The sequence below is a fragment of the Labrus bergylta genome, chromosome 3 (assembly GCF_963930695.1).
Source record: "Labrus bergylta chromosome 3, fLabBer1.1, whole genome shotgun sequence".
Lineage (NCBI taxonomy): Eukaryota > Metazoa > Chordata > Actinopteri > Labriformes > Labridae > Labrus > Labrus bergylta.
The window spans coordinates 5,911,711-5,938,469 of NC_089197.1; the positions used below are offsets into that span (position 1 = coordinate 5,911,711).

Below are 26,759 nucleotides of genomic sequence, written 5' to 3' on the forward strand. Positions count from 1 at the left end.
GTGTGTCTGCAGGTGTGTCTCTGATCCAGCTGTGTTCAGGATGTCTCTGTGAGTGTGTCTGCAGGTGTGTCTCTGATCCAGCTGTGTTCAGGATGTCTCTGTGAGTGTGTCTGCAGGTGTGTCCATGTCCTCTGATGGAGAGTCCTGATCTCAGATCTTTGGGGCGATGCAGCCCCTCCATGGTCGGTCTTCTTCATTACAGGCAGAAAACTCACTGAGGAAACCAGTTTAGAACACCTCCCTCTGTATTCATAATAATAATAACTTTTTTATATATAGCACTATCTAAGTGTTACAAAGGGATTCACAGAATGAACACAGGAGGACACATTAGCCAGTTAAAATAAATTAAATGAATCAAAGCAGGAAATGAATTACTAGTCAATCATTAAAAAGGCCTTCCTATAAGAAAACAGTTACAGAGTGCCAGCCTGACGTCCTCAGGTAGGGAGGTCCAGAACTTTAGGGCTCTGAGGCAAAGCTGCTAAAACACCAATATGTAACTCTGACCCCTAGTGTTTCTATTTTATATATTGTAATAGCTTCTTATACTGTACTGTTTAAGTTGTTGCTAGTTCTGCTTTATTTCCTTGTTAATTGTTTAGCACCAATACACCAAGTCAAAGCCTTAAAACCGCCTACCTTCTCTGGTCCAAACAAATCCAGAGCATTCAGGACCCGAATCTAAAGTTAGAAGGAGGACATATCGGCTGCTGCATTGTTGTCAGAGAAGCCAGCACTTCAACATAGTGAGTGAAAAGATAAAGTGACCTTCCTGTATGATAAGACATTAAGGAAACATGCTATCTCACTGACTGGACCTTTAACAGATAAATCATTAACCAAAAATAAATAATAATCAGGCCTACTCCTCGTCTTGAATCAGGTTTGTTTTAAGCTTTCTTGACGTTAATTAGATGTTTGATTACTACATACTACTGTTAAACGCAGTATAGCCTAATAAGGTGCAGATAGTAGTATAGTAGGCAGACTTGAAAACATCAGTGTCTTTGGACAGATTACGATTCTCATACTGTGTTCACATTATTTACAACAAGGCCATACAGATGGAATAGACCTTAGTGTTTAGCTTATGATGGTTCTTATAATGGTCGGGTTATATATGTCTGTTGGGTACTATTGGGTAATATTTACAGTCTATGGTTGGGTATCGTGCACTTTGGGTTCTTTTCTGTTGAATTGTATTTCATTATTTTTAGTATTTTGCATTTGTTATGTTCTTGCTGTTGTTTATGTTCTTCTGTGTTTGGTTTAGTTTGTTCTTGTTTGTCAAAGCACTTTGTAAACCTGTGTTTTTAAAAGGTGCTATATAAATAAAGTTATTAGTATTATTATTTATTATTATTAATCTCATCAAATTAAAATTACGAGTTTAACCTTGTGACATTACGACGTTTTTCTCTTAGATCTTAATTAATAAAATATAGATCTTAAAGTCTATAAATCTCTTTATTTTAAAACAATTCGTCCTATAACCCTGGTTACTGGTGGGATTAGGTAAAATAAGTGTTTTATGTTGTTTTTATTTATTTCTTATCGGAAAAACTAGACACGTCCCCGATCACGCGCTCCTCTTCGGTAAACAAACAGGAAGTGACGTCACTCACGTGACACTCGGTCAGCTGATAAAAGTCGGTGAGACGACGAGCAGCTGAAGTGCTCAGTCATCGCTTGTTGTTGAGTCCAGCAGAGACCAGAGACCCCGGCCAGGATGAGGAGCTTCGTGCTGATTGTTTTCGCGGCGTTTGTCGTCACGGGCGACGCCATCATCCGGTGAGTGAAGAAGATTAACCATCTGATGTCTGTAACATGTTAACGTCACCATGTTTATCATGTTTACCATGTTTATCATGTTTAGCATGTTTAGCATGTTTAGCATGTTCTAGCTCATGACATCTGTCAGTCTGTCGTTACTCTGCAGATTGATCCAGAAACTGAGTTTAACTCGTTCAGTGTCACAGTGAAGCTTTTCATTCATGTTCTCTTAATAAACCCTCAATTCTTCTAAACACTCAGAAACATTAAAGCAGATAATTAAAGGAGAAAGAGGAAAGAAACACTACGAAGTAAAAAAACTGTATTTGTCCCCGGGGGGCAATTCAAAGTCAATCAGAGCAGTAAATTAACAACAGTGCAATTATGAAACATTTTAACCTAAATGTAAAGTGTCAATTTAAATATAATTTAAAGCTTAGACTTAACTTAAAAATACAGAAGATAAAAGAGTAGATATAAGTGGACAGTGATCGGACTAACAGATGTAAACATAACTATATGCAGTAAACGAGAAATAAATATAAATAAATATATATGCACACAGAGCTATGTGCAAGTAGGCAAATACTAAATGATAAGTTAATAAGGTGCATGGTGAATAATGGAACAATAGAACTAATATAAACAATATAACTGTAAGGTAAAAATGAGATAAATAAAGTGACCGTAGTGTAATGATGGATAAGTGGGGGGGGGGTTAGGAGGTGAGGAGCTGAGGAGCTGAGGAGCTGAGGAGGTGAGGAGCTGGACAGCCCTAGGATCAAAGGTTGCTCTTCTCCTCTGTGTCCTGCAGCAGGGACAGCGAGTACTGAATGCAAATGATCAGAAATATATACAACTCTGTCTTAATTGCGCAAATAAACATCCAGGCATATTTGTGCAATTAAGACAATTTTTTTCCTGCAATTTTTTAATGATTAAAAACTAGGGAGTTCCCAACATAAGGTGTCTAGGACTTCTCCTCTTGTTGAAGGTGTGGATGTTGTTTGTGGTTATACTGGTAATGCAACTGAAAGTTGCCAACAAATTGCAGCACTTTTTAGATGGTGCTCTCTTTTGGTAAAAACACGACAGAAGATCTTTTTAAGCTTTGTGGCTTTTTTTTAGGCTATGGTGCGTATATCTTGGGGTGGCAGTAGCTCAGTCTATTGGGACCTGGGTTGGGAACCGAAGGGTCACCGGCTCAAGTCCCGGTGCAGCCAGCCCAAAATATGGAAGTTGGTCTGGTAGCTGAAGAGGTGCCAGTTCACTTCCTCAGCACTGCCGGTGTGCACATGAGCAAGTGAAGGAGCAACATTTTTGAACGCTTTAGTCTGAAGACTAAGCTTAGCTATCATCATGTCTGTGTACGTTCATATTGATTCTGTGACAGCCCAATATTGGCGTCCCAGTCTGTGAACTCGCATTGTGTTTCAGCGTTGGGGAAGCACGGCACAGCGGGAGCTACACACATACACACACACACACACACACACACACTCTCAGTGCTGCACTCCCCCGCTGGCTCAGCTGATCCCATATCTCCTTTGTAATACCTTTTTTTGTTTTCAATGATCAAAGATGTTAAAGCAGCTCCTGATGGAGTCTGAACCACACTAACACTTCGGCACCTTTCGTAGTAATGAGGATTGTGCTCATACCTGTTTGTCAAGTGTTGATTTTCTGGACTCATTCTTGTAGATTTTGTAGGGATGTGTCCATTACAGGACGAGTGTTATTGGCCACAGCTGCTCAGCTTATTATGCATCCATCTGTATGAGAGCAGTGAGCAGCATAGTAAAGGGGTCAACTCTTATCCTGACCATGTGTGTTGATGTTTTACTGAATTACTTTAACATGTGAGCCTCAGACATCTGCTGTCTCCACGCTGCAAATAAACCTCTGCGCCGCTTTCTTCCTGTTTTCTCCTCCTTCAGAATCCCCTTAAAGAAATTCCGCTCCATCAGACGCGAGCTGACGGACTCAGGGAGGAAAGCGGAGGAGCTGCTGGCCGACAAACACTCCCTCAAGTACAACTTCGGCTTCCCTTCCAGCAGCGAACCCACTCCAGAAACCCTGAAGAACTACCTGGACGTAAGCATGGCTCTCTTAAACCACTCACCTGTGGACTCTTTGAGTCTTGGCTTTCACTAATGCACCGCTGAGACGCAACAACAGAGGTGCTCTGTGTTTGACCTGGACTGTAAATCCTCCCAGACCCCCCCCCCCCCCCCCCCCCCTGAGCACGATCAGTCCTGTAAACAGTCCAGACTGGAGAAACGCAGAGTCATCTGTGAGCAGATCAGGAGGAACAGTTACCTCATGACTGCTGACTCGGTGTTCCTCTGCTCAGCTGACAGGAAATGTGTTTGACTTAAACTTGTCTGATAATCACTTTCAGCCTCATGATAACATCAGTTAGACTTTAAGAAAGCGAGGGAGGAGAAAGAGCCAAAAAAAACATGCCACCGTCTCACATTTGAAAACCATTGCTGCTTCAGTTAAAGTTTGAGTTAAGTTTAGCTGGACGTCGGCTGTATTTTGTTCACAGTTGAAAGCAGTTGATCTTTTGGAACAGCTCAGCGTCAATGTCACTTCTCCTTCACCGACCAATCAAAGTAAAGAAGGGGAGCGTTTAGTTTGGTGGCACCGAGCCTTACCTTTCCAGCACATAGCCTATCGGGGGATTCAATGGTCACGGTTTGTTAAAAATCACTCGTTGCATGACGTTACTTTTTTAAAATGACAGACCATCAACGGTGGGTCATGAGTTTGTCTGGCGCCGGCCTCTCTCAGATTGAACCAGCTGCTGGACAGCAGTGATGTCACGGCCTCTCTGAGCCACTGTTTAACTTTCAACTCAAAGATGGAGAGCGTGAGATCAATCACTGACCACGGGAGAACTCTGAGCGCTGCAGCTCTGCTCCGAAACAGGAAGCAGTGTGAGTGACTTAAAGAAGGACACCGTCCCGTCACGTGATGGGGGAAGTTTGCTTGTTTTCTGTGGAGTCATGAGATATCGTTGTGTCAGGAGGTCATTGTGAAAGTGTAACGAGTGATTTATCGACTGAGCTGCACACAAACTTCCTCAAACTGTAAGGCCTCCTCAGGCTGTAAGGCCTCCTCAGACTGTAAGGCCTCCTCTGGCTGTAAGGCCTCCTCTGACTGTAAGGCCTCCTCAGACTGTAAGGCCTCCTCAGACTGTAAGGCCTCCTCTGACTGTAAGGCCTCCTCAGACTGTAAGGCCTCCTCAGACTGTAAGGCCTCCTCTGGCTGTAAGGCCTCCTCAAACTGTAACGCCTCCTCAAACTGACCTTCTGCTCAGCACCTACAGTTTCAACATGTCTCTCGGATACTTCTCTGATACCACAGGTGTTAAAAGGAGACAGTTGTTTATTTTAATAAGTGATGGCATGAGAAGTTCCAACGCTTTAAAAAAAAAAAAAAAAGTACTTCCTAACGTCCTGTTTGAAGAGCGGCGTGGAGCTCAGTTTCTCTGCAGCCCTCCATGTGTGAGAGGATTATCATAATCTGATTTCCTGGAAACACGAGATCAGTCACCGAGTTCTTCGGTTTGTTTAATCGAGCGTTTCAAAGTCCAGATAATCCAAACAGGCTTTTCTGATTACTGTACATTCTGATGTTCGTTAAGACGTTATGTTCTCTCGTGGTTTCTGATGGTCGTTCTGTTCTCTCGTGGTTTCTGATGGTCGTTATGTTCTCTCGTGGTTTCTGATGGTCGTTCTGTTCTCTTGTGGTTTCTGATGTTCTCTCGTGGTTTCTGATGGTCGTTCTGTTCTCTCGTGGTTTCTGATGGTCGTTCTGTTCTCTCGTGGTTTCTGATGGTCGTTATGTTCTCTCGTGGTTTCTGATGGTCGTTCTGTTCTCTTGTGGTTTCTGATGTTCTCTCGTGGTTTCTGATGGTCGTTCTGTTCTCTCGTGGTTTCTGATGGTCGTTTTGTTCTCTCGTGGTTTCTGATGGTCGCTCTGTTCTCTCGTGGTTTCTGATGGTCGTTCTGTTCTCTCGTGGTTTCTGATGGTCGTTTTGTTCTCTCGTGGTTTCTGATGGTCGTTTTGTTCTCTCGTGGTTTCTGATGGTCGTTCTGTTCTCTCGTGGTTTCTGATGGTCGTTCTGTTCTCTCGTGGTTTCTGATGGTCGTTCTGTTCTCTCGTGGTTTCTGATGGTCGTTTTGTTCTCTCGTGGTTTCTGATGGTCGTTCTGTTCTCTCGTGGTTTCTGATGGTCGTTCTGTTCTCTCGTGGTTTCTGATGGTCGTTCTGTTCTCTCGTGGTTTCTGATGGTCGTTCTGTTCTCTCGTGGTTTCTGATGGTCGCTCTGTTCTCTCGTGCTTATCCTGGTTTCTGATGGTCGCTCTGTTCTCTCGTGGTTTCTGATGGTCGTTCTGTTCTCTCGTGGTTTCTAATGGTCGTTCTGTTCTCTCGTGCTTATCCTGGTTTCGGATGGTCGTTCTGTTCTCTCCTGGTTTCTAATGGTCACTCTGTTCTCTCCTGGTTATCCTGGTTTCTGATGGTCACTCTGTTCTCTCGTGGTTTCTGATGGTCGTTTTGTTCTCTCGTGGTTTCTGATGGTCGTTTTGTTCTCTCGTGGTTTCTGATGGTCGTTTTGTTCTCTCGTGGTTTCTGATGGTCGTTTTGTTCTCTCGTGGTTTCTGATGGTCGTTCTGTTCTCCCGTGGTTTCTGATGGTCGTTCTGTTCTCTCGTGGTTTCTGATGGTCGTTCTGTTCTCTCGTGGTTTCTGATGGTCGCTCTGTTCTCTCGTGCTTATCCTGGTTTCTGATGGTCGCTCTGTTCTCTCGTGGTTTCTGATGGTCGTTCTGTTCTCTCGTGGTTTCTGATGGTCGTTCTGTTCTCTCGTGGTTTCTGATGGTCGTTCTGTTCTCTCGTGGTTTCTGATGGTCGTTCTGTTCTCTCGTGGTTTCTGATGGTCGCTCTGTTCTCTCGTGCTTATCCTGGTTTCTGATGGTCGCTCTGTTCTCTCGTGGTTTCTGATGGTCGTTCTGTTCTCTCGTGGTTTCTAATGGTCGTTCTGTTCTCTCGTGCTTATCCTGGTTTCGGATGGTCGTTCTGTTCTCTCCTGGTTTCTAATGGTCACTCTGTTCTCTCCTGGTTATCCTGGTTTCTGATGGTCACTCTGTTCTCTCCTGGTTTCTGATGGTCGTTTTGTTCTCTCGTGGTTTCTGATGGTCGTTTTGTTCTCTCCTGGTTTCTGATGGTCGTTTTGTTCTCTCGTGGTTTCTGATGGTCGTTTTGTTCTCTCGTGGTTTCTGATGGTCGTTTTGTTCTCTCGTGGTTTCTGATGGTCGTTCTGTTCTCTCCTGGTTTCTGATGGTCATTCTGTTCTCTCTGTTCAGGCTCAGTATTATGGAGAGATTGGTCTGGGGACCCCCCCTCAGCCCTTCACCGTGGTATTCGACACCGGCTCCTCCAACCTGTGGGTTCCCTCCATTCACTGCTCCATCCTGGACATCGCCTGCTGTGAGTCTGACGTAGTAACCATGGTAACAGTTGTTAAGTTAAGCTGTGTAGTAAGGTATGTAGTTGAAGTGATACGTTTGACTCCTCTTCTCTCAGTGCTTCATCACAAATATAACTCCGACAAGTCCAGCACATACGTGAAGAACGGCACCGACTTCGCCATCCAGTACGGGACAGGAAGTCTGTCGGGGTACCTGAGCCAGGACACCTGCACTGTAAGATCCTCTCTCAACACCTGTCTTTAAATCCACGGGCAGCTTTAATGTCAAACTGTCTGAAGTTTATCTCTTGATCGTTTCAGATCGGAGACCTCTCTGTGGAGACCCAGCTCTTCGGAGAGGCCATCAAGCAGCCGGGCGTGGCCTTCATCGCCGCCAAGTTCGACGGGATCCTCGGCATGGCGTACCCTCGTATCTCTGTGGATGGGGTCGCTCCAGTCTTTGACAACATCATGAGCCAGAAGAAGGTGGAGAAGAACGTCTTTTCCTTCTACCTGAACAGGTGGGGAACTGAATCATTTGATACCAAGTTTTTAAGAACGGTGTTAACTCTTATTTTTAATGATTGAAAGCTTTAAAAATAACTTCAGATCTTAAGTCATATTTTTAACAAAAAGCTGCCACGACCAAACAATCAACATCCTCTTAAAGATGCTCGCTTTGTCTTCCACGTTCAGGAACCCAGACACGGAGCCCGGCGGCGAGCTGCTGCTGGGAGGAACCGATCCCAAATACTACAGCGGAGACTTCCACTACGTCAACATCACCCGCAAGGCGTACTGGCAGATTCACGTGGACGGGTCAGTGCTCCTTTCATATAATTATTAAATATGTTAAGATAACATAGAAGTTTAAAGTGAGGAAACATGTTGAAGTGCTGGCTTCTCTGACAACAATGCAGCAGCCAGTATGTCCTCCTTCTAACTTTAGATTCTGCTCCTGAATGATCTGGATTTGTTAGGACCAGAGAAGGTAGGCGGTTTTAAGGCACCCCCACATGGCCGTTTTGGACGCCCCGCCAGATATGAGAGCCGTTATCAGGTCAACAGGTGTTGCAGCGATGGAAGCGGGCAAGAGAAGTGGTTCAGATAGAAGTGATTGTACCCGACCTAAAAAGCCTCTGCATGTTTCTAATAAGCTCCACGAGCAGAAACGTGCTCAAACTAGGATCAATATTGGAGATGCTTTTGAAAAGGGAGAGAGGTTAGAACACAGAAAGGAATTTAGATGTTTTCTTCCACTTGGTCCGTGATGCTGTGACTGGACTTTGAATAGTGAAACGTGTGTATAAATAAATGTGTGTGTGTGTGTGTATCAGGATGTCGGTGGGCCCTAAGCTCAGTCTGTGTACGAGCGGCTGTGAAGCCATTGTGGACAGTGGAACGTCTCTGATCACCGGCCCGTCAGCCGAGGTCAGGAACCTGCAGAAAGCTATCGGAGCCACGCCCCTCATCCAGGGAGAGGTGAGACACACACACACACACACACACACACACACACACACACACACCTTCTTGAACCCTTCATAACACAGCACATTTCTATTCTTGTAACTGGTTTGCATTAATACATTTTTACTTAGTACAAACTGTATTTCTGTACCTGTTGTATTTGTGTGCTCCGGTCAGTTTGTGGTTAAAGGGATTCATTTAATGACTGGGTTGTGTTCTGAATGTGTTTCAGTACATGGTGAGCTGTGACAAAGTCCCAACGCTGCCCGTCATCACTTTCACCATCGGGGGGCAGTCTTACTCTCTGAGCGGGGAACAGTACATCCTCAAGGTGAGGCTGAGTCTGTAAGGTTTATAGACCAGCAGGGGGCGACAGAGAACAAGCTCCTGCAGGGACAATACAGCTCTGTGTGTCACTGCAAAGGAAAACAAGTACAGCTTTGTGTGTTTGTGTGACGCCAGGAGGAGAGTGTGCTGTCTGAGGAAAACAAACACACAACATACATCTGAGACAGATGCACAAAACAAAACATGGATCTCAAAAGTTAAATTCAAAACATAATTTGTTTCACACCAAAGAGCAACTTCACAACCTCATAGACCAATCAGCAGCTCTGTCTTTGATTTAAGTTCTACCTGTAGATTTATGTTCTACCTGTTTGTTTGGGTTCTACCTGTGGGTTTATGTTCTACCTGTAGGTTTGGGTTCTACCTGTAGGTTTGGGTTCTACCTGTAGATTTATGTTCTATGTAGAACTATGCATGTTCTAAATCTAGCAGCTCTTTTTTCTAATGTTGACGTCTCTCCTTGGTTTCCAGGTGAACCAGGCAGGTAAGACCATCTGTCTGAGCGGCTTCATGGGTCTGGACATCCCCGCCCCCGCTGGGCCCCTGTGGATTCTGGGAGATGTATTCATCGGCCAGTACTACACGGTGTTTGACCGAGACAACGACAGGGTGGGCTTTGCAAAGTCCAAATAGGCACATGGCGGTCTGAAGCAACAGGTTCAAATCCAGAGCTCCTAGTTTACGGAGAGTCAGCTGCACGTGTTCCGTTGCTTTGTAATCAAACCGTTTATAGCAATAGCTTCTGTGTAGAGCTTTACTGCACTGATCAGAAGAGTGAGAACCATTTTCAGCTGAGGGAGTCAGGGTGGAGGTTTGAAGTGACAGGTGTTATAGATCAGGTGATCGTATCAGCATGGCCCTTTTTGACATCCACGTCGTCTCTCTTGTTTTAATCAGGGATTTGTTTTAAATGGAACACTAATAATTGGCATTTTAGGAGGACATTCTACTACTGACTTTGAGGTGTATTTTAATGTGATTGGCTTAAATAAACAGTTTTAAAATAATCTGTCTTTTCTGTGTTTTTATTAACAATATCAATCTGTATAAGAGCGGATGTTGTTCAGTCTGTATGGACTTTGAACCAGAGGGTCACCGGTTCGAGTCCCGGTGTGGACCATGTCTGGTAGCTGGAGACGTGCCAGTTCACTTCCTGAGCACTGCAGAGGTACAACGAACCCCGAACTACAGCCCTGTTCAGTCTGCCATGATATTTACGACCCGTGCCAGTTCTCCTTCAATCTGAACGTGGAGGCGTAATGTGGGACGAAGTGACCCCCCCCCCCCCCCCCCCATCTGTACCGTCTTCAGATAGTAACAGAGGCGAGACGGGATCAGCTGAGCCAGCAGGGGAGAACAGCACTGTGTGTGGAGCTTCTGCGTGCCGTGCTTCCACAACGCTGAAATGCGAGTGAACTCACGGACTGGATCCCTAACCACCTCCTGTTTCTGTGCTTAATTTCATGTCCTTATCTTCCATCTACCAGAAGGGCCTTACTTTATTTCAAAATTAAAGCACACAGCAAGTAAAGTACTCTCCGCTTAAGACAGGAAAAACCTTCAAAATAAAAGCCCGGTTGTATCCTGACGAGAGTTAAAGTACCCCTAGGTACTCACACTCCCTGGCATAGTTGGAAGAGGTATCTTCAGCACGTTTCAGTTGCTCATGAACGGGTAAACAACGTGGATATGAAGTATAATATTGGACTGTAAGAGGGCCGTATCTGAACACAACTGAAAGTAAGGAACAATGTTGATAAAGTTTCCTCCATGTTCTCTGTGTTGGTTCACCGTGTGGCTATCGGGTCTATGGCAGCTATTTGAAACTACCTGAAATGTTAAGGTGGAATGTTGTCTTTCCTGTTACTCGGTGCATGAGTTGATGTCATGAATCAATCATACCACCTTGAATGTCAGAACCTTTCTGTTTGTTTTTAACGTCTGCTGAATGACACTGTAGCACTCCCGGATCACGCAAACTGCAATTAATGTCTTTCCTCACTTGGAAAGAAAAGCCCCGGAGAGCCGGAGCACAGCGGACATATGTCCAGAGGTGACCGTGCTCAGGCCTGGGTGGTCCTGGAGCAGTGTGTGTGCAGGCCAGCAGGGGATGGGGAGCCTCCATTTATTTACTGTAATCAGAGTTAAATCAAACTGACTTTGATGCGGCTTCATGAAGGTGACATGAGTGATGAAAGCGGTGGAACTGTTCGTTTAAATATCCAAATGACCTCCAGGATCAGACTGAAACGCAAAAATCAGCGGTGAGCCGAGTCAGCACTTCCTCCAAACTTTATTATTTAGACATAAATCACTTCAAAGTACAAAAAGTCAAAAATACATGACCCATAAAAGTTTCCATAAAATGTTATTTCATTGAACATCCTGAATAAAACACCGCCCACATCACATCCTCGTCTCAGCGTTTTAGTTCTTAGTAGATTAAACGTGTTTAAGCTCGTACACAAGAGGAGCAGAGTGGGGGGGAGACTGAAATCCTCTCAGCAGGTTTTTAGACCAATCAGGAGGCTCTCTTCACCCACTGGCTTCATCACCTGACTGCAGGTGATTTCACATCCTCGTAATTTTAATATTAGGATACTGAAGATCTGTAGAGTGGATTTATTAAGGGGGCGGTCATCTCTCAACACAAAGGTTGGGGGTTCGATCCCCAGCTCCTGCAGCCACATGTCCTGTTTGTTATTGGGCAAGTCACCTAACAACAAGTTGCTCCTGATGTTTCGCCGGCAGCGTCTGAATGTGTATGAATGGATGAGTTAATACTGATGGACTCTTTACGCAGCAGCCTCTACCATCAGTGTGTGAATGTGTATGAATGGATGAGTTAATACTGATGGACTCTTTACTCAGCAGCCTCTACCATCAGCGTGTGAATGTGTATGAATGGATGAGTTAATACTGATGGACTCTTTACCCAGCAGCCTCTACCATCAGTGTGTGAATGTGTATGAATGGATGAGTTAATACTGATGGACTCTTTACCCAGCAGCCTCTACCATCAGTGTGTATGAATGGATGAGTTAATACTGATGGACTCTTTACCCAGCAGCCTCTACCATCAGTGTGTATGAATGGATGAGTTAATACTGATGGACTCTTTACCCAGCAGCCTCTACCATCAGTGTGTATGAATGGATGCGTTAATACTGATGGACTCTTTACCCAGCAGCCTCTACCATCAGTGTGTATGAATGGATGAGTTAATACTGATGGGCTCTTTACCCAGCAGCCTCTACCATCAGTGTGCATGAATGGATGAGTTAATACTGATGGACTCTTTACCCAGCAGCCTCTACCATCAGTGTGTATGAATGGATGCGTTAATACTGATGGACTCTTTACTCAGCAGCCTCTACCATCAGCGTGTGAATGTGTATGAATGGATGAGTTAATACTGATGGAGTCTTTACCCAGCAGCCTCTACCATCAGTGTGTATGAATGTATGAATTAATACTGATGGACTCTTTACTCAGCAGCCTCTACCATCAGCGTGTGAATGTGTATGAATGGATGAGATAATACTGATGGACTCTTTACCCAGCAGCCTCTACCATCAGTGTGTATGAATGGATGAGTTAATACTGATGGACTCTTTACCCAGCAGCCTCTACCATCAGTGTGTGAATGTGTATGAATGGATGAGTTAATACTGATGGACTCTTTACCCAGCAGCCTCTACCATCAGTGTGTATGAATGGATGAGTTAATACTGATGGACTCTTTACCCAGCAGCCTCTACCATCAGTGTGTGAATGTGTATGAATGGATGAGTTAATACTGATGGACTCTTTACTCAGCGGCCTCTACCATCAGCGTGTGAATGTGTATGAATGGATGAGTTAATACTGATGGACTCTTTACCCAGCAGCCTCTACCATCAGCGTGTGAATGTGTATGAATGGATGAGTTAATACTGATGGACTCTTTACCCAGCAGCCTCTACCATCAGTGTGTATGAATGGATTAGTTAATACTGATGGACTCTTTACCCAGCAGCCTCTACCATCAGTGTGTGAATGTGTATGAATGGATGAGTTAATACTGATGGACTCTTTACCCAGCTGCCTCTACCATCAGTGTGTGAATGTGTATGAATGGATGAGTTAATACTGATGGACTCTTTACCCAGCAGCCTCTACCATCAGTGTGTATGAATGGATGAGTTAATACTGATGGACTCTTTACCCAGCAGCCTCTACCATCAGTGTGTGAATGTGTATGAATGGATGAGTTAATACTGATGGACTCTTTACCCAGCAGCCTCTACCATCAGTGTGTATGAATGGATGAGTTAATACTGATGGACTCTTTACTCAGCGGCCTCTACCATCAGCGTGTGAATGTGTATGAATGGATGAGTTAATACTGATGGAGTCTTTACGCAGCAGCCTCTACCATCAGTGTGTGAATGTGTATGAATGGATGAATTGATACTGATGGACTCTTTACTCAGCGGCCTCTACCATCAGCGTGTGAATATGTATGAATGGATGAGGTGAAACTGATGGAGTCTTTACGCAGCAGCCTCTACCATCAGTGTGTGAATGTGTATGAATGGATGAATTGATACTGATGGACTATTTACTCAGCAGCCTCTACCATCAGTGTGTGAATGTGTAATAATGGATGAGTTAATACTGATGGACTCTTTACCCAGCAGCCTCTACCATCAGTGTGTGAATGTGTATGAATGTATGACTTAATACTGATGGATTCTTTACTCAGCAGCCTCTACCATCAGTGTGTGAATGTGTATGAATGTATGACTTAATACTGATGGATTCTTTACTCAGCAGCCTCTACCATCAGTGTGTGAATGTGTAGGTGTGACCTTTACAGAAACTATACGAGATCAGGGTCATTTACCGTTTCAGATGTTGTCATAAGCTGTTTTCACACATGCACTCATTTATTTTTCTCCTGATCTGGTTGTTCACACATGCACCTCACAGCAGCATGGGGAAACAAAATCACTGATTGGGAGAGTGGGAGCGATCAGTGCCGTAGTGCACACTGCTAACAGACCGCGGTGCACACAGACTGTGGAAATTACTGGTAGCTTTCAAAGAAGTTAAAGAGGTTTTTAAAGGGGTCATATTATGCTTTTTCTGGTTTTATATGCTCTTTAGTGTGTTTTCCAAGTGTCCTGTGCATGTTTAGGCACATCTATGTGCAAAAATTCAAAGTCTGCGGAAACGCGGCTTCTCCTACGTCCTCCTGTTAGCTGCAGCATTAGCTGCATGTAACGCTCGGTTCTAGCCCCCCTCGAAAATTTGTCAGTGTGATATCACTGATCTAAGCCCATTGGCTCGTTGTGGCAAGTCCAGCAGCTCATGTTGCACGCCCATTAACTTCTGTAGCTCGCCCACGATATGCCGTAGTCTGCGGTAGCACAGTAGTGCTAAGGTGCTAATGTTTTTGCTCCCCTCGGAGCCAAAGTGGCTGCATTCCCAATATGGTAAAAAGGGCGGGACATTTTCGAGAACCGTGCTGAGCGACTGACCAATCACGGCAGAGCCGACAGGCTGACCAATCAGATCAGACTTGGCACACGTGGGGACTCTGAACGTGGGCACTTCAGAGCCTCAGAGAGAGAGTCAGAAGCGAGCCGGTGCATGGAGCGGCAGTTCATGAAAACAGACACTTTTTTATAACTTTAGCTATTGTGAACATACTTTAGTAGGTACATAGATTAAATATGCGAACCCCAAAAAGGGTATAATATGACCTCTTTAAAATGTAGATATCGTGGATGCTAGGCGTTAAACGAGTTATGAGTATTGAAAAGTCGTGTGCACGTCTCCAGCAGGTGTGCACGACTGGAATATCGACAAAGTTCATCCTTCTTGTTTCCGACCGTGTTCTTGTGACCGTGGTGATCTCTAAACTTTAAACTAAGTTGACCCCAAAGAGGATCTATAGAGTGTGGATTTATATTAAATACAGAAAGCTCTGTCTCTATGCAGCTTTGTGTCTTTAGACCGCTCAGTTAGAGAAATGTTGTTTAGTGAATTCAAAAGTTAACCAAAACTAGGAACAAAGACTATAAAAATATGTTTCACGTTGTTTGAAATGGACCTAAACTTTTAAAAAAGGTGCAGGAGTGACAGAAAACTCTGATCTCATGGTGTAAACACAGGAGGACAAGTCATGGGCTCAGACTGTGTTCTCACACTCTCACAGTATCATGTTTGGGTCCTTGAATCCGTCCTTGAGTCTGTCCTGGAGGTGTTTGAAGTTGCCCCACAGATGATGGGACTCTCTGAGACATCCTGTGAGACCCCCTCCTGCAGGCGTCACCTCCATTAGAGACAGAAAATAAGCTCTGTGTCAGTTTGATGTTTGACTCCTCCTGTTCCTGTCAGCCCTCCTGCTCCGCGCTCCTCCTCTCTGTCTCTGAGCTCATGTCTCCAGGTTCCTGCCCCTCCTGCTCCCCCTCCGACTCTCTTAGAGGGGCCGCCGGGTCTCTGACCACCCCCTCCATCTCCATCTCCCCCTCCAGCTCCTCCTGCGTCTCCTCCTCCACCCGGCCCACAGAATCAGGGATGATCTCCACCTCGATGTCAGAGGAGCCCTCGCTCTCCTTGAACCAGACAGTCTTCTGCCCCTCTTTCCTCCTCTGCTTAATAAGGCTGGCCCTCGCTGCATAGTCGTCCCCGTCACCCCTCCCCCTCCTTGATGCCCTCGCTGACGGGCTCCCGGCACCGACGTGGTTGTCGTAGACACCGCAGGAGGAGCAGTGTCGGCTCCGTCTCTCAAGGGGGATAACCCGGCCTCGTGGCTGAGGGAAGGTGCTCCGCCGAGGAACTACGTTGTTACAGTGCCGGGCCCCGCCGCGGCTCTGGTCTCCCTCAGAGGTGAAGCCATCGTTGGTGAACTGAAGAGAGTCCCTGTGACCAGAGCGGGCATGCTCGCCCTTCAGACAGGGGCCAAAACACTGAGAGAGAGAGAGAGAGAGGAGAGAAAGCAATTACTTCTAAAGTTGAACAATTTATCCAAGTCCTAAAAGCTGCAGTTCCGCCAGTGTCCACTAGAGTCTGTCTCCTGCAGTGAGTCAGTCCCCATAGAGCCCCATGTTAAAATGTCCAACTTTAAAGCTGCAGTTCCTCCAGTGTCCACTAGAGTCTGTCTCCTGCAGTGAGTCAGTCCCCATGGAGTCCCAAGTTAAAATGTCCAACTTTACAGCTGCAGTTCCTCCAGTGTCCACTAGAGTCTGTCTAAATTTACATAATTAGGGGTGTGGCTGACGGCTAATCATGTCAGTAATCAAAGAGTCAAAATAAAAATAGAACATACCTCACATATTTTGTCCATGCCGGCGTTTCCTTTCCATAAGCGGGAAATCAGGAAGCCAATGACGATGAGACAAAGCACCAACAGAGCCGCCATGACCAGCCCCAGCAGCACCATGTCCCCCGGACGGTACCCGATGGTAGAGTCAGACGGGGTGGCTACGGCTGGACGCAAGTGAGTCAAGAGTTGTATCATTATGTCTTTATTAGAATTACCCAGACAGATGTGAACAGTGTAAACAGCTGTGATCTATGTTACGGCTCACTCGAGTGTTCTCACCTGGTATCACCTGAACAGAGAGAGCAGCTGTCCCAAACTCTCCCGTTGTCGTGTCCACGGCTCGGAGCTGCGTTCAGGAAAATAAACGTTTTAACGTGTCACTACATGTCAGCCAACATATTTTCTGGTGATTGATTTGAATTGTTCAGTCACCTGGAGAGCGAAGGACTCGGTCTTCACGACTCTCTTCAGGATCACAAAACCGTCGTAGGTGACGTTGACGTAGCTGCTGTACTGAACCTCGTACTTCATGTCGGGATTCAAACCCTGAAACACACAGAAACAGAACAATGTTCACAAATACAGGGGAGTGACCTGTTGTGTTTAGAGACTTGTTATTAGCCAATCATGTGCTTGTTGTTGTGACCAACAGGTTAGCAAAATGGAGCAGAGAACAAAAAGAGAAAGAGAAATATCTTTGAAGTGGTGTTGAGTTCATGAACAGCTGACGTCCTTCAGCTCGGACAGATTCCTCAGGATCTCTGTTTCCTTTCCTCCTGAAGCCCTCCTGCTGGTTGGTTCTGGGGCCATGTTGGGGTCTGATGAATGCTTGTTTTGCTCTCTTTGAGCTCTGTTTTTGGTCTCCACCACCATATTATATATAAATTGAATGACTTCCTAAAGAGAGTGAAGTCAAACTCCCTCTGGGTTTGTTGTTCTCTACTCTGTGTTCACAAAGACAGGACGGAGATTTCTTCAGTTTGTTTATATTCCCCTCAGAGGCTCAGACATGTTTCAGACGTGAAATTCAACCGGGCATCAAAATTAGTCACATGACTCAAAGCTCAGGTATAATGGTGCGTTCAATTCACATCGGAACTCAGAGCTGCGAGCTGGGAATGACGTCACACCCGAGTAAACGTCCCAACAAGTGGGATAAGCACTATGGGCCCCTCTAGGAGAACCTTTGTTTTGTAAGCTAATTACTACTTGATGGTTTGTGCGTGAAAATAACACGACAACATGTCAAACAGAACTTTTATGATACTATCGGAGTGACTGATTTTATTACACTAAGAGAGGACTAAGCTGTTAATAAATATAAACCACATGCAAAGAGCAGCCATGTTGGATTTTAACTCAGTCTACAGAAGGGTCTCTGAGTTTCCAAGTCAGAATTCCAACTTAAGGGGGCGTTACTGACGACGTATCAGACCAGCAACTCAGAATTATCGACTTCTGAGATCAAATGGAAAGCACCACCAGGCTTAAAAGTACAGAGTGTACGTCCAGCTTAAAGTTAAGTATATGTTTGTGGGCGGCAGTAGCTCGGTCCATAGGAGCTTGGGTTGGGAACCAGAGGGTTGCCGGTTCATATCCCATTGCGGACTATATTATGGAAAATAGTATTTAAAGAAGTGCCAGGAGATTTTCTAAGTACTGCCAAGAGATGCCCTCGAGCAAGACAATTCCAGCGCAGTCTATGCATGTCTCTAAATAACAGAGTGTAAACCAGAACACCCCTCAGTGTATGAAAAGTGTAAGAATTCAATAGCTGATCATTTTACAGGGATGTTATAAAATCTATTAGTCAGTCCAGTCAGTAAACAGGTAGACATGCAGAACACCTGGTCATTAAAGGCTTTTTATGCGATTTTTTGATCCAGCAGATGTCGCCCTTGAGCACCAGCATGAAACCAAAACAACTCGCGCTGCATTGTTGTGTTAGCATGCTAATGCTAGCGATCTTTATTATGCTGGTATCTTCACACTGCATGTAAATTTACCTGAAATGAGCGTGATCTAGAAACACAGTTAAGCAGTGAGTACAGTATGTTATTCTTCTTTTCTCTAGTCCCTCAATTAAACAACTTTTGTGAGGGGAGGAGTAAGCCGCTGTCCCGTCAATGTAAACAAACTGAAGATAGGACTCTGAAAACTCTGAAAACATCACAGACAGTGGGACTCGGGTGTTACACCCATTGTAGACAGTCATGACTCACAGAGTTATTTTCAGAGGATATTCTTGATTTATATTATATTTATGTGTGAAAAATCACATCTAAAGCCTTTAAAGGTTTCTGCAGTGAGAGAAGCATGTCATGAATATTTAAACAAAGCTGATGGTCAGTAAAGGTTTCACATTAATATTCTCACCGCAGCGAAGTCCTCATCCCGCGCTCGGACTCTGAAGGGTCTGTTGGTGCTCCGGTCTCGGAGGATCATGCTCTCAGGGACCGAGTTGCTGTAGATAAACCCTTCGTATCGCTCCTTCTCGAAGCGAGGAGGGTTCCTGCTCTTCTTCATCACCTCGATGGTCACCTGCGTCACCGCAAACTGATCCCTGTTTGTCACCTGAGACGCCTGACAGACCGAGAACAACGTTAAAACCAACACACCATAATTCACCTCAGGTCAAAGTGTTAAGATCCGGAGACACTCTTAGATACTCCGGGGATTTAAAACGATACATTCTGTCTTATTCTAATGATCCATGGTATCCAAAAGTTGGATTTCAACCAAAAGCTGCCACATCTCAAACTCACAGGTCGGCGGATACCAACTTTTCAGTCCGTTAGTTGTTATTGTTACATTTATGTGTTTGTGTGTAAAGGGAAAATGTTGGGCAAACTATTTAGACGACTTTCTAAATATTATCCTGTCCATGCTCGCAATGAGATCATCAACTCTTGCCCTGAACATTTCACACAAGCTTGCCAAAATTTCTGATTTTTTATGGGGGCGCCATTGTCCTAGTGGTTAGTGCCCTAGTGGGTTTGAATCCATCCTGTGGCTTCTTTTCCGCCTGTCATTAACACTGACTGTAAATATGAACATTTGAAGTCTGAGTGACGTCACCCGTCTGTTCCTGCAGGGGGCGTTGGAGTCCCATCGATGGCGGTCTCCATGCTGGAAACGCTGTCTCAGTCTAACTTTCAGTCAACCTAACGACAGGCTGAGAGCTGGAGCTGAGGCGGGTTTTAAGACTCCTGACAAACCATTACACCGCGCCCACCTGTCAATCAGGTCAGCTACATGCCTTTGAATAACTTTTATCCTTCATCAAATCAAAACTGATGAGTCATCAAAACATTCACCCTCCGTACAGTGTGTGTCCATCGAGACATGAGCTAATCAGACCTATTTCTTTTTTTTAACCAGGCTGTAGACATGGTAATCTCTGCTGTAAAAACAGGCTTTTTAGAATGGGTGTGTATGTGACATCCTGTGCTTCTGCAGCCAGCCTCTAGTGGACACTTGATGTACTGACGGATTTTGCACTTTAGCATCGGCTTCATTTTTAACACCGAGGTTGCTGCTTGGTCTCTCGCTCTCTCCCTTGTTTTTCTGGCTCTATCCACTTTCCTGTCTGAATTAAAGGCAAAAGACGCCAAAAAATGAGAACACAGAGGACGGCCGAGCACGCACTCTGTGAAATGTTACGTGAACGGAACAATCGCCACTGAGGAAGCAAGCTGACTGAAGCAGGAAGCCCAACAAACATAACCATGGCGATGACAGCAAACGTGAAGCATAAAGTTAGATGAATGACATATGTTCAGGACCAATTATTGACGTCTTTACCAGAACAGTGAGAGTGATCGGTCCAACGATATCAGCAGCCTTCGTCATTGTGATGTTTCCCGTCTCCTCGTCGATCTGGAAGATATTTCCTTCATTTCCTGATGAAGAACAAAAACAACATAAACTGAGGTCAACGTCACATCACTGTGAGTTAAGCTCCTCCCCCCCTCTCTCTCAGGCTGGGTGATGGGGTTTCTGTATCTCTGTAGATGAACGGACATTAAGCTCACTCCCTGGGTCTGACGACAGTCTCAGCTCTGCTGATGGGGTTGGCTGTGACTAGGCCATCCAAGGTCACGCTGTGTCTCCCGCCATATCTGACTTGTTTGGCAGAATCTGTGTCTGCTCTCCGTTATCTTAAACATCACATTGTCATTGTGTCAACTCACGAGGTAGAGTGTTTAGGGTAACATGCCCCTGACTTTAGCGTCATCTTAAGGATGAATACTGAGTCCATGGGACGGTCTAACCGAACTGGCTTGGCAGGTCACTGTATCACATGTGCAGCACATGAAGTGCAGGGTCTCTGCTGCATGCCGTCCCCCAACTCTCTCTCTCCTCCCAACGTCTCCTGTCCACCTTCAGCTGTCCTCTCTAATGAAGTCAATCAAGTCAGTCGGCTGGAGTCCACCGACAGGTAGAGAGCCACGGTTCACAGGATGTCAATGACCCTGGGACTCTGTAGTTCGCTTTCCGGCCTCCCTAAGGTGTGGTGGGACTAATTGGACGATGTGCTGGCTCTTGTTGCCCTTCGGTCCACACTGTTGAGTTGTGCGGGCCAAGAGGGGCCATACCTGGAGCTCTTATGTACGGAGCCTGGGTCTGTTGAAGGTGGTGACTAATGGCCATAGGGTAGGCGATGTAACTCATCAGTAGGATATAAGGGCATGACTGGAGCAAGCGGTATCTTCACTGAACACTTGTCCTTTCATTAGGGCACAGGGACAGTACCTTTCGTTTATTTCAAACTAAATGATAAAAGTTTGAAAGATAAAGGAACAGTGAGCTAAAGTCACTAAAAAACAAATGGACACATAAATACATGAAGCTTTGACAGTCTAACCTCTGAGGATTCTGTAGCTGATCTGCTCGCTCCGGTTCTTGTCTCCGTCTCTGGCAAACACCGGCCCGGGCTCCAGAACCAGCGGCCCCTCCTGACGGTTCAAACCAGAGAATGTGAAAACCTTCCGACCAACGAGCCTGGTCTCTATTTCTTATGTCAGTGTCAGTTAGGCTAAAGACGGATAAAAAGAGACGTCTGATCATTTTCTCACCTCCTTCTCGGTGAGGTTGACTCGCCCCTTGTAGCCCGTGCTCACACACAGTTTGGCGATTCCCAAGGTTGTCCTCAAACATGGCTGAAACCATGGCGGCCGGTTATCCACATCCTTCACAAGCACGGTGATGGAGGCCACCGACGTGAAAAAAGGCTGGTCCGAGGCTGAACCGTTAAATGTGTCCTGAATACAAGAGACACATTTCACAGGTCAAAGGGAAGCAGCCGCAACGGTGATTTTATTATAAATGATTAACGCTTCCGTACTTGAACATGTAAAACCAGAGAGATCTTCTGCACGACATCGTAATCCAGGATGCTTTTAACCAGAATCTTTGGAGAGTTGATGTTTTCAAGGCGGAAATATTTATCCTGACAGATGAAGAGAAAAATTCATACAGATTAAATTAAAGTAAGAAGGCTGAGACCATTCCAGAGTTTTAAAGGAGCAGTATGTGACCCTGACCCCTAGTGTTTAAAATGGGTACTGCAGTTTAAATTCTAAACATTGTAGAGCGCTGTCTCTCCCCCCTATTTCACTCACTACATATATCACTGGTTGGACCTTTATTTCATTGATATGAATTTAGTAAATATCAAACACTATTGATACCATGGCAACAAAAACTTAATTCCTAGACACTATACTTGGTAAGGTTCTTGTTTTTAATCACCAAAAGTTTCAGACAAACTCCTGCAAACTGTTTAAATATATAATATAATAGAACAAATATGTCGGCAGTGTACATGCATTTTGTTTGTAGTTTCCACAAATGCTGTACAAAGAATAAAGAAGATTGAGTCTACTTTCTACAGTGGCCCTGAAAGTCAACTACAAAAAAGGACAACACTGCTTGTTTCTGATCGGACAAAGCCAAAGTCCTAATTCGTCTATGACCAATATCAGTCAAATAAGCTCAGTAAAATGTTTTTTTTAATTGACCTTCAGGGCCACTGTAGTTTTTAGTTTCGGTACCAAAACACTGCCAATGTATCTGTGCAATTTAGAGAACTCTCTCTCTTTCTCTTCGTGCAGGTTTTGGTTTAAAAGTGGAGCAGGCAAGAGACAGAGAGGATGGACTTTTCTCATCAGTGGGGGGTTTGTAGACAGACACATATTAGTGTCAGAGACTCATGGTGAAGTAGATTTTACATCATGTGTGACCTTTAATACTCAGTATTTTCTTGTTCTTACTGTAGCAGACTCTAAGCGATAAAAGAGCGGATCTGAATCAACGTCTGAGGCTTGGATCCGTCCGACGCTGGAGTTCACCGCAGTCAGCTGAAGGAGGAGAAATCAGAGTCAGCCTCACGTTCAAGCTCAAACAGGAACATGTGACGCTGATGAACAGTCCTCACCTCGTTCACCTCCAGGACAAAGTGATTCTGTGCAAAGTTCGGAGGATTATCATTCACGTTTTCAACCAGGACTTCCACAGACTCGTTCACCTGCAGGTCCGAGCACAGGAGACGATGAGAGAGCTTCAAACAGGTGCTTCAGTGCACAAAATGCTTTTTCAATGAATGTCAATCACTGATAATGACCTGATATAGATCATAACCAATGTTTAACACTTCTACCACATTCAAATACAGGGCACGAGACGAGAGGGCGTGAGACGAGAGGGCGCGAGACGAGAGGGCGCGAGACGAGAGGGTGTGAGACGAGAGGACACAAAAGTGGACTCAGAGAAAGAAGGTATATCTACTATTAAACTAAAAACGGTGATGTTTGTGTAAAACGTGTTTCACTCACAGAGCTGGATCCTGTTCTGCTGCACTGAACCCACACGACCAGAGCTGCACTGGACACCGCCTGACACACAAAATACACAACAGGTTAATACAACACACACACACAGCATGTATTTATCACAGTGTGTGTGGGTGTGTGTGTGTGTGTGTGTGTGTGTGTGTGTGTGTGTGTGTGTCACCTCGTAGTCCAGTCCTTTCTTCACCATCAGAGCGTTTCCTCTCAGGTAGAACAGATCTTCAGGGTTCACCGACACCGTCAGAGTCACGTCACTGCTCGAGCTGATCTTCACCACCTCCACGTCTGCCGTGTTGTTCTCAGGGACCGGCACCGGGCCGGGAGGAACCGTGCACACTGACAGGAGAGAGACGACGAAATTATTTTAGAGGGAGACGGACAACTTCAAGTCTGCAACACCACCATAATCCCCTGATGACGTCCCCTGCATTAACAAGTTGTGCAATCCAGGCTCGAGTTGATATCAACATCTGTCTGATACCATGGCAACCCAGATCTCAAGTCAAAGGCGAGCAGTACACAAACAGCTTGTAAATGTAAAAATAAGTGACTTCGTCTAAATTGCACAAAAATGTTACGATTCTCCTGACCACGTCCTGTTCCCAGCAGTAATATCAACATCTGGGGAGCACATGGCCTAGCGGTTAGGTCGTGCCACATATACTGAGGCTATAGTCCCTCAAGCAGGCGGCCCGGGTTCAAGTCCGACCTGCAGGTCCCTCCCCTCTCTCTCTCTCTCTCTCTCTCCCTGGTCCTGTCTCTAAATAAAGAATAAAATGATAATAAATCTGAAAAACAACAGAGATCTGACGTCACAGGCGCTGCAGTACTTTGTGACTTATTGTTTTGGATCAACAGAAATTGCAGGAAAACACAAAAATTTGTTGGGGATGTTTCTGTACTGAAACGTTCTCCTTCTCTGCTCTCCATTAGTATTGTATGTTAATGCAACAACTAGAGGACTTAGAATCGTTTATCGACCAGAGAGAGAGAACAAGAGAGAGAGAGAGAGAGCACCGTATGAACCTCACAAAAACATTGGCAACATTTCAGTACCAAAGTGTTGCCAATGTTTTTGTGCATTTTAGACAAACACTGCTCTCTCTCTCTCTCTCGCTCTCTCTCTCTCGCTCTCTCTCCCTCTGTCTCTTTCTCTCTCGCTCTCTCTTTCTCTCTCTTTCTCTTTCTTTCTCCCTGCAGCTTTGGGTTGAAATATGACTCATGTTTTTTTAAGTTTCGATACATTTAGATATGGACCATGAGAAAAACAGATATCGTATCATTTATAAATCCAGAATATTAAAGTATCAGAAAGTCTGACGGCCTTCAAAGCATCAACAGAAACATCCTCAGCCCCCTCCTCCCCCTCCTCCCCCTCCTCCCCCCCTGCAGAGACAGAAGACATCCTCGTCTTTAGGAGTCGTCGGTGTACTCACGTCTCTCAGCCGAGCCAAACGCACACAGACAGACGGACACCAAGCATCCCAGCAGGACGTGTTCAGGTCTGGTCCTCAGGTTCAGGTCCATGTCGTGGTGTCGGAGCAGACTCGGGTGAAGTGGGTGAGGAGGGTGAGGAGCCGTGGTACCAGCTGGTACTCGGCCACATAAAGAGCTGTCTGTGCTGTGGCAGCAGAGTGGGAGTCGACTACAGGCCTCATGTTTGTGACTTCATCGCAGAGGACTCAGCCTCCCACTGAAATACCTGCATCTGTTTGAGCACTGATGCATCATGGGAGGAATCCTGCACCGGAATGTTGACAGCTGGAAAACTCTCTCGTACCCGGGGACAAAAAATCCAAACAGAGGTCAGAGAAGAGTGCAACAAAGATCGTTATAAGTTTAGAAAGAGAAACTCAGACATGAACAGACGAATGTGAAGAGGAATACAAAGACAGGAAGACATCTGAACGAGGCGCTCCATGAGCTGACAGTGAGATAGAAGAAGACTGAGCTGATAACTAAATGTAAAGGTGGGACCAAAGAACCCTGGGAGGTCTCAACAAAGAGGGTGGGTCACAAAGTACAGACAGATGCAGGAGTTCATATCTGAAAGCAGCAGACTGTATCAGGCCACATTCAAATACTGCTGCACGCTTCTAAGTGAGAGTAAGAGGGCGTTCACACCTGCAGAAAACCTCCTGAAAAACTTCCTGATATGTTCAGTCTGAGCGTCATGTGTGAACACAAACAGCTGAATGTTTCTCTCTTCACCCGGAGTTTCTCCTCCAGCCTCCTCGTATTTATTCTGCAGAAAGTCAGAGTGAGCTGATGTGAGAACGCAGCAGGATATAATCAGGAGAATTCACCTGGAGCGAGTGGGAGGGGGTGGTGACGTTTATTCCCTGTGATCGCTGCACGACCATAGACTGTCTGCACGCCACCTCTACCATCTCCGTGCTCTAATGAACCTGCTGCATTATGTTTCCTGTTCTCCAGTTTGTTCTTCTCCACTCTTTAGTTCACATTGAGATTCTGATGAACTACACGTAGCGTTGATATAAAGACACATATTCTCATTATAGAGTCCTATGGAGTCTGATACTGCGGTCTTACCTCAGGAGACTCCGCCCCTCTTCTGTGACAGGAAGAGTCTCCTGCTGTGAGGTGAAGGTGTGAACAACCAAAATGAATGAAGCAGAGCGACACACAGAACACACACACACACACACACACACACACACACACACACACACACACACACACACGTTCCCTCATACTCACACACACATGATAACAGACTGATGCTGGCACTGACAGGGACACATGACGGCTTCATGTGGACAAAACACCACTGTGAACACACACACACACACACACACACACACACACACACACATCCTCCTCTGTGTGGGAACAACAGGCTCACAGTGTCATGATGAAGCTCATACATCATGTTTCCTCACACACACACACACACACACACACACACCTCGCTCTCTCTATCTCTCTCTCTGCTGATGTCTCTCTGCTGATTTGCCCAGCAGGGGGCGCCTCAGCTCAAAGCCCCCCCGCAGCAGCCTCACTCTGTTTTCAGCTGTGTGTCTTCATGTAGTTGTGTGTAGTTCAGTGTGTGTCTTCATGTAGTTGTGTGTAGTTCAGTGTGTGTCTTCATGGAGATGTGTGTAGTTCAGTGTGTGTCTTCATGGAGTTGTGTGTAGTTCAGTGTGTGTCTTCATGGAGTTGTGTGTAGTTCAGTGTGTGTCTTCATGTAGTTGTGTGTAGTTCAGTGTGTGTCTTCATGTAGTTGTGTGTAGTTCAGTGTGTGTCTTCATGGAGTTGTGTGTAGTTCAGTGTGTGTCTTCATGGAGATGTGTGTAGTTCAGTGTGTGTCTTCATGGAGTTGTGTGTAGTTCAGTGTGTGTCTTCATGGAGTTGTGTGTAGTTCAGTGTGTGTCTTCATGTAGTTGTGTGTAGTTCAGTGTGTGTCTTCATGTAGTTGTGTGTAGTTCAGTGTGTGTCTTCATGGAGTTGTGTGTAGTTCAGTGTGTGTCTTCATGGAGTTGTGTGTAGTTCAGTGTGTGTC

At 45.3% G+C, this 26,759-nt stretch overlaps 2 protein-coding genes across 2 annotated transcripts; one reads left to right on the forward strand and one right to left on the reverse strand.

Moving 5' to 3' along the window:
- Positions 1-1,574: 1,574 nt before the first annotated feature.
- Positions 1,575-10,077, forward strand: ctsd (cathepsin D). The gene is made up of 9 exons (XM_020654479.3): positions 1,575-1,794; positions 3,714-3,870; positions 7,149-7,272; positions 7,369-7,487; positions 7,574-7,773; positions 7,949-8,071; positions 8,590-8,734; positions 8,955-9,053; positions 9,542-10,077. Exons 1-9 carry the CDS (start codon positions 1,733-1,735, stop codon positions 9,701-9,703), a joined length of 1,191 nt encoding a protein of 396 aa, XP_020510135.2. The 5' UTR covers positions 1,575-1,732; the 3' UTR covers positions 9,704-10,077.
- A 1,267-nt stretch (positions 10,078-11,344) lies between these two features.
- On the reverse strand, positions 11,345-24,913 carry cdhr5a (cadherin-related family member 5a). Its single transcript, XM_020654487.2, has 14 exons — positions 24,673-24,913; positions 23,400-23,572; positions 23,222-23,281; positions 22,825-22,914; positions 22,661-22,747; positions 21,733-21,837; positions 21,464-21,649; positions 21,253-21,343; positions 20,190-20,287; positions 18,762-18,968; positions 16,818-16,931; positions 16,665-16,731; positions 16,389-16,549; positions 11,345-16,029 (listed from the first exon to the last, which is right to left on the reverse strand). The coding sequence occupies exons 1-14, from the start codon at positions 24,761-24,763 to the stop codon at positions 15,454-15,456; spliced, it is 2,106 nt and encodes a 701-aa protein (XP_020510143.2). The 5' UTR covers positions 24,764-24,913; the 3' UTR covers positions 11,345-15,453.
- Between the last annotated feature and the right edge of the window lie 1,846 nt (positions 24,914-26,759).

Excerpts from the sequence above, each read along its gene's own strand:
- cdhr5a (XM_020654487.2), bottom strand. The coding sequence starts at position 24,763 with ATGGACCTGAACCTGAGGACCAGACCTGAACACGTCCTGCTGGGATGC. Across the intron at positions 22,748-22,824 it reads TTGTCCTGGAGGTGAACGAG|CTGACTGCGGTGAACTCCAG; the intron begins GTGAGGACTGTT and ends CTCCTCCTTCAG. Across the intron at positions 16,732-16,817 it reads CCGAGTCCTTCGCTCTCCAG|CTCCGAGCCGTGGACACGAC; the intron begins GTGACTGAACAA and ends TCCTGAACGCAG.
- ctsd (XM_020654479.3), top strand. The coding sequence starts at position 1,733 with ATGAGGAGCTTCGTGCTGATTGTTTTCGCGGCGTTTGTCGTCACGGGC. Across the intron at positions 1,795-3,713 it reads ACGGGCGACGCCATCATCCG|AATCCCCTTAAAGAAATTCC; the intron begins GTGAGTGAAGAA and ends CTCCTCCTTCAG. Across the intron at positions 8,735-8,954 it reads CGCCCCTCATCCAGGGAGAG|TACATGGTGAGCTGTGACAA; the intron begins GTGAGACACACA and ends AATGTGTTTCAG.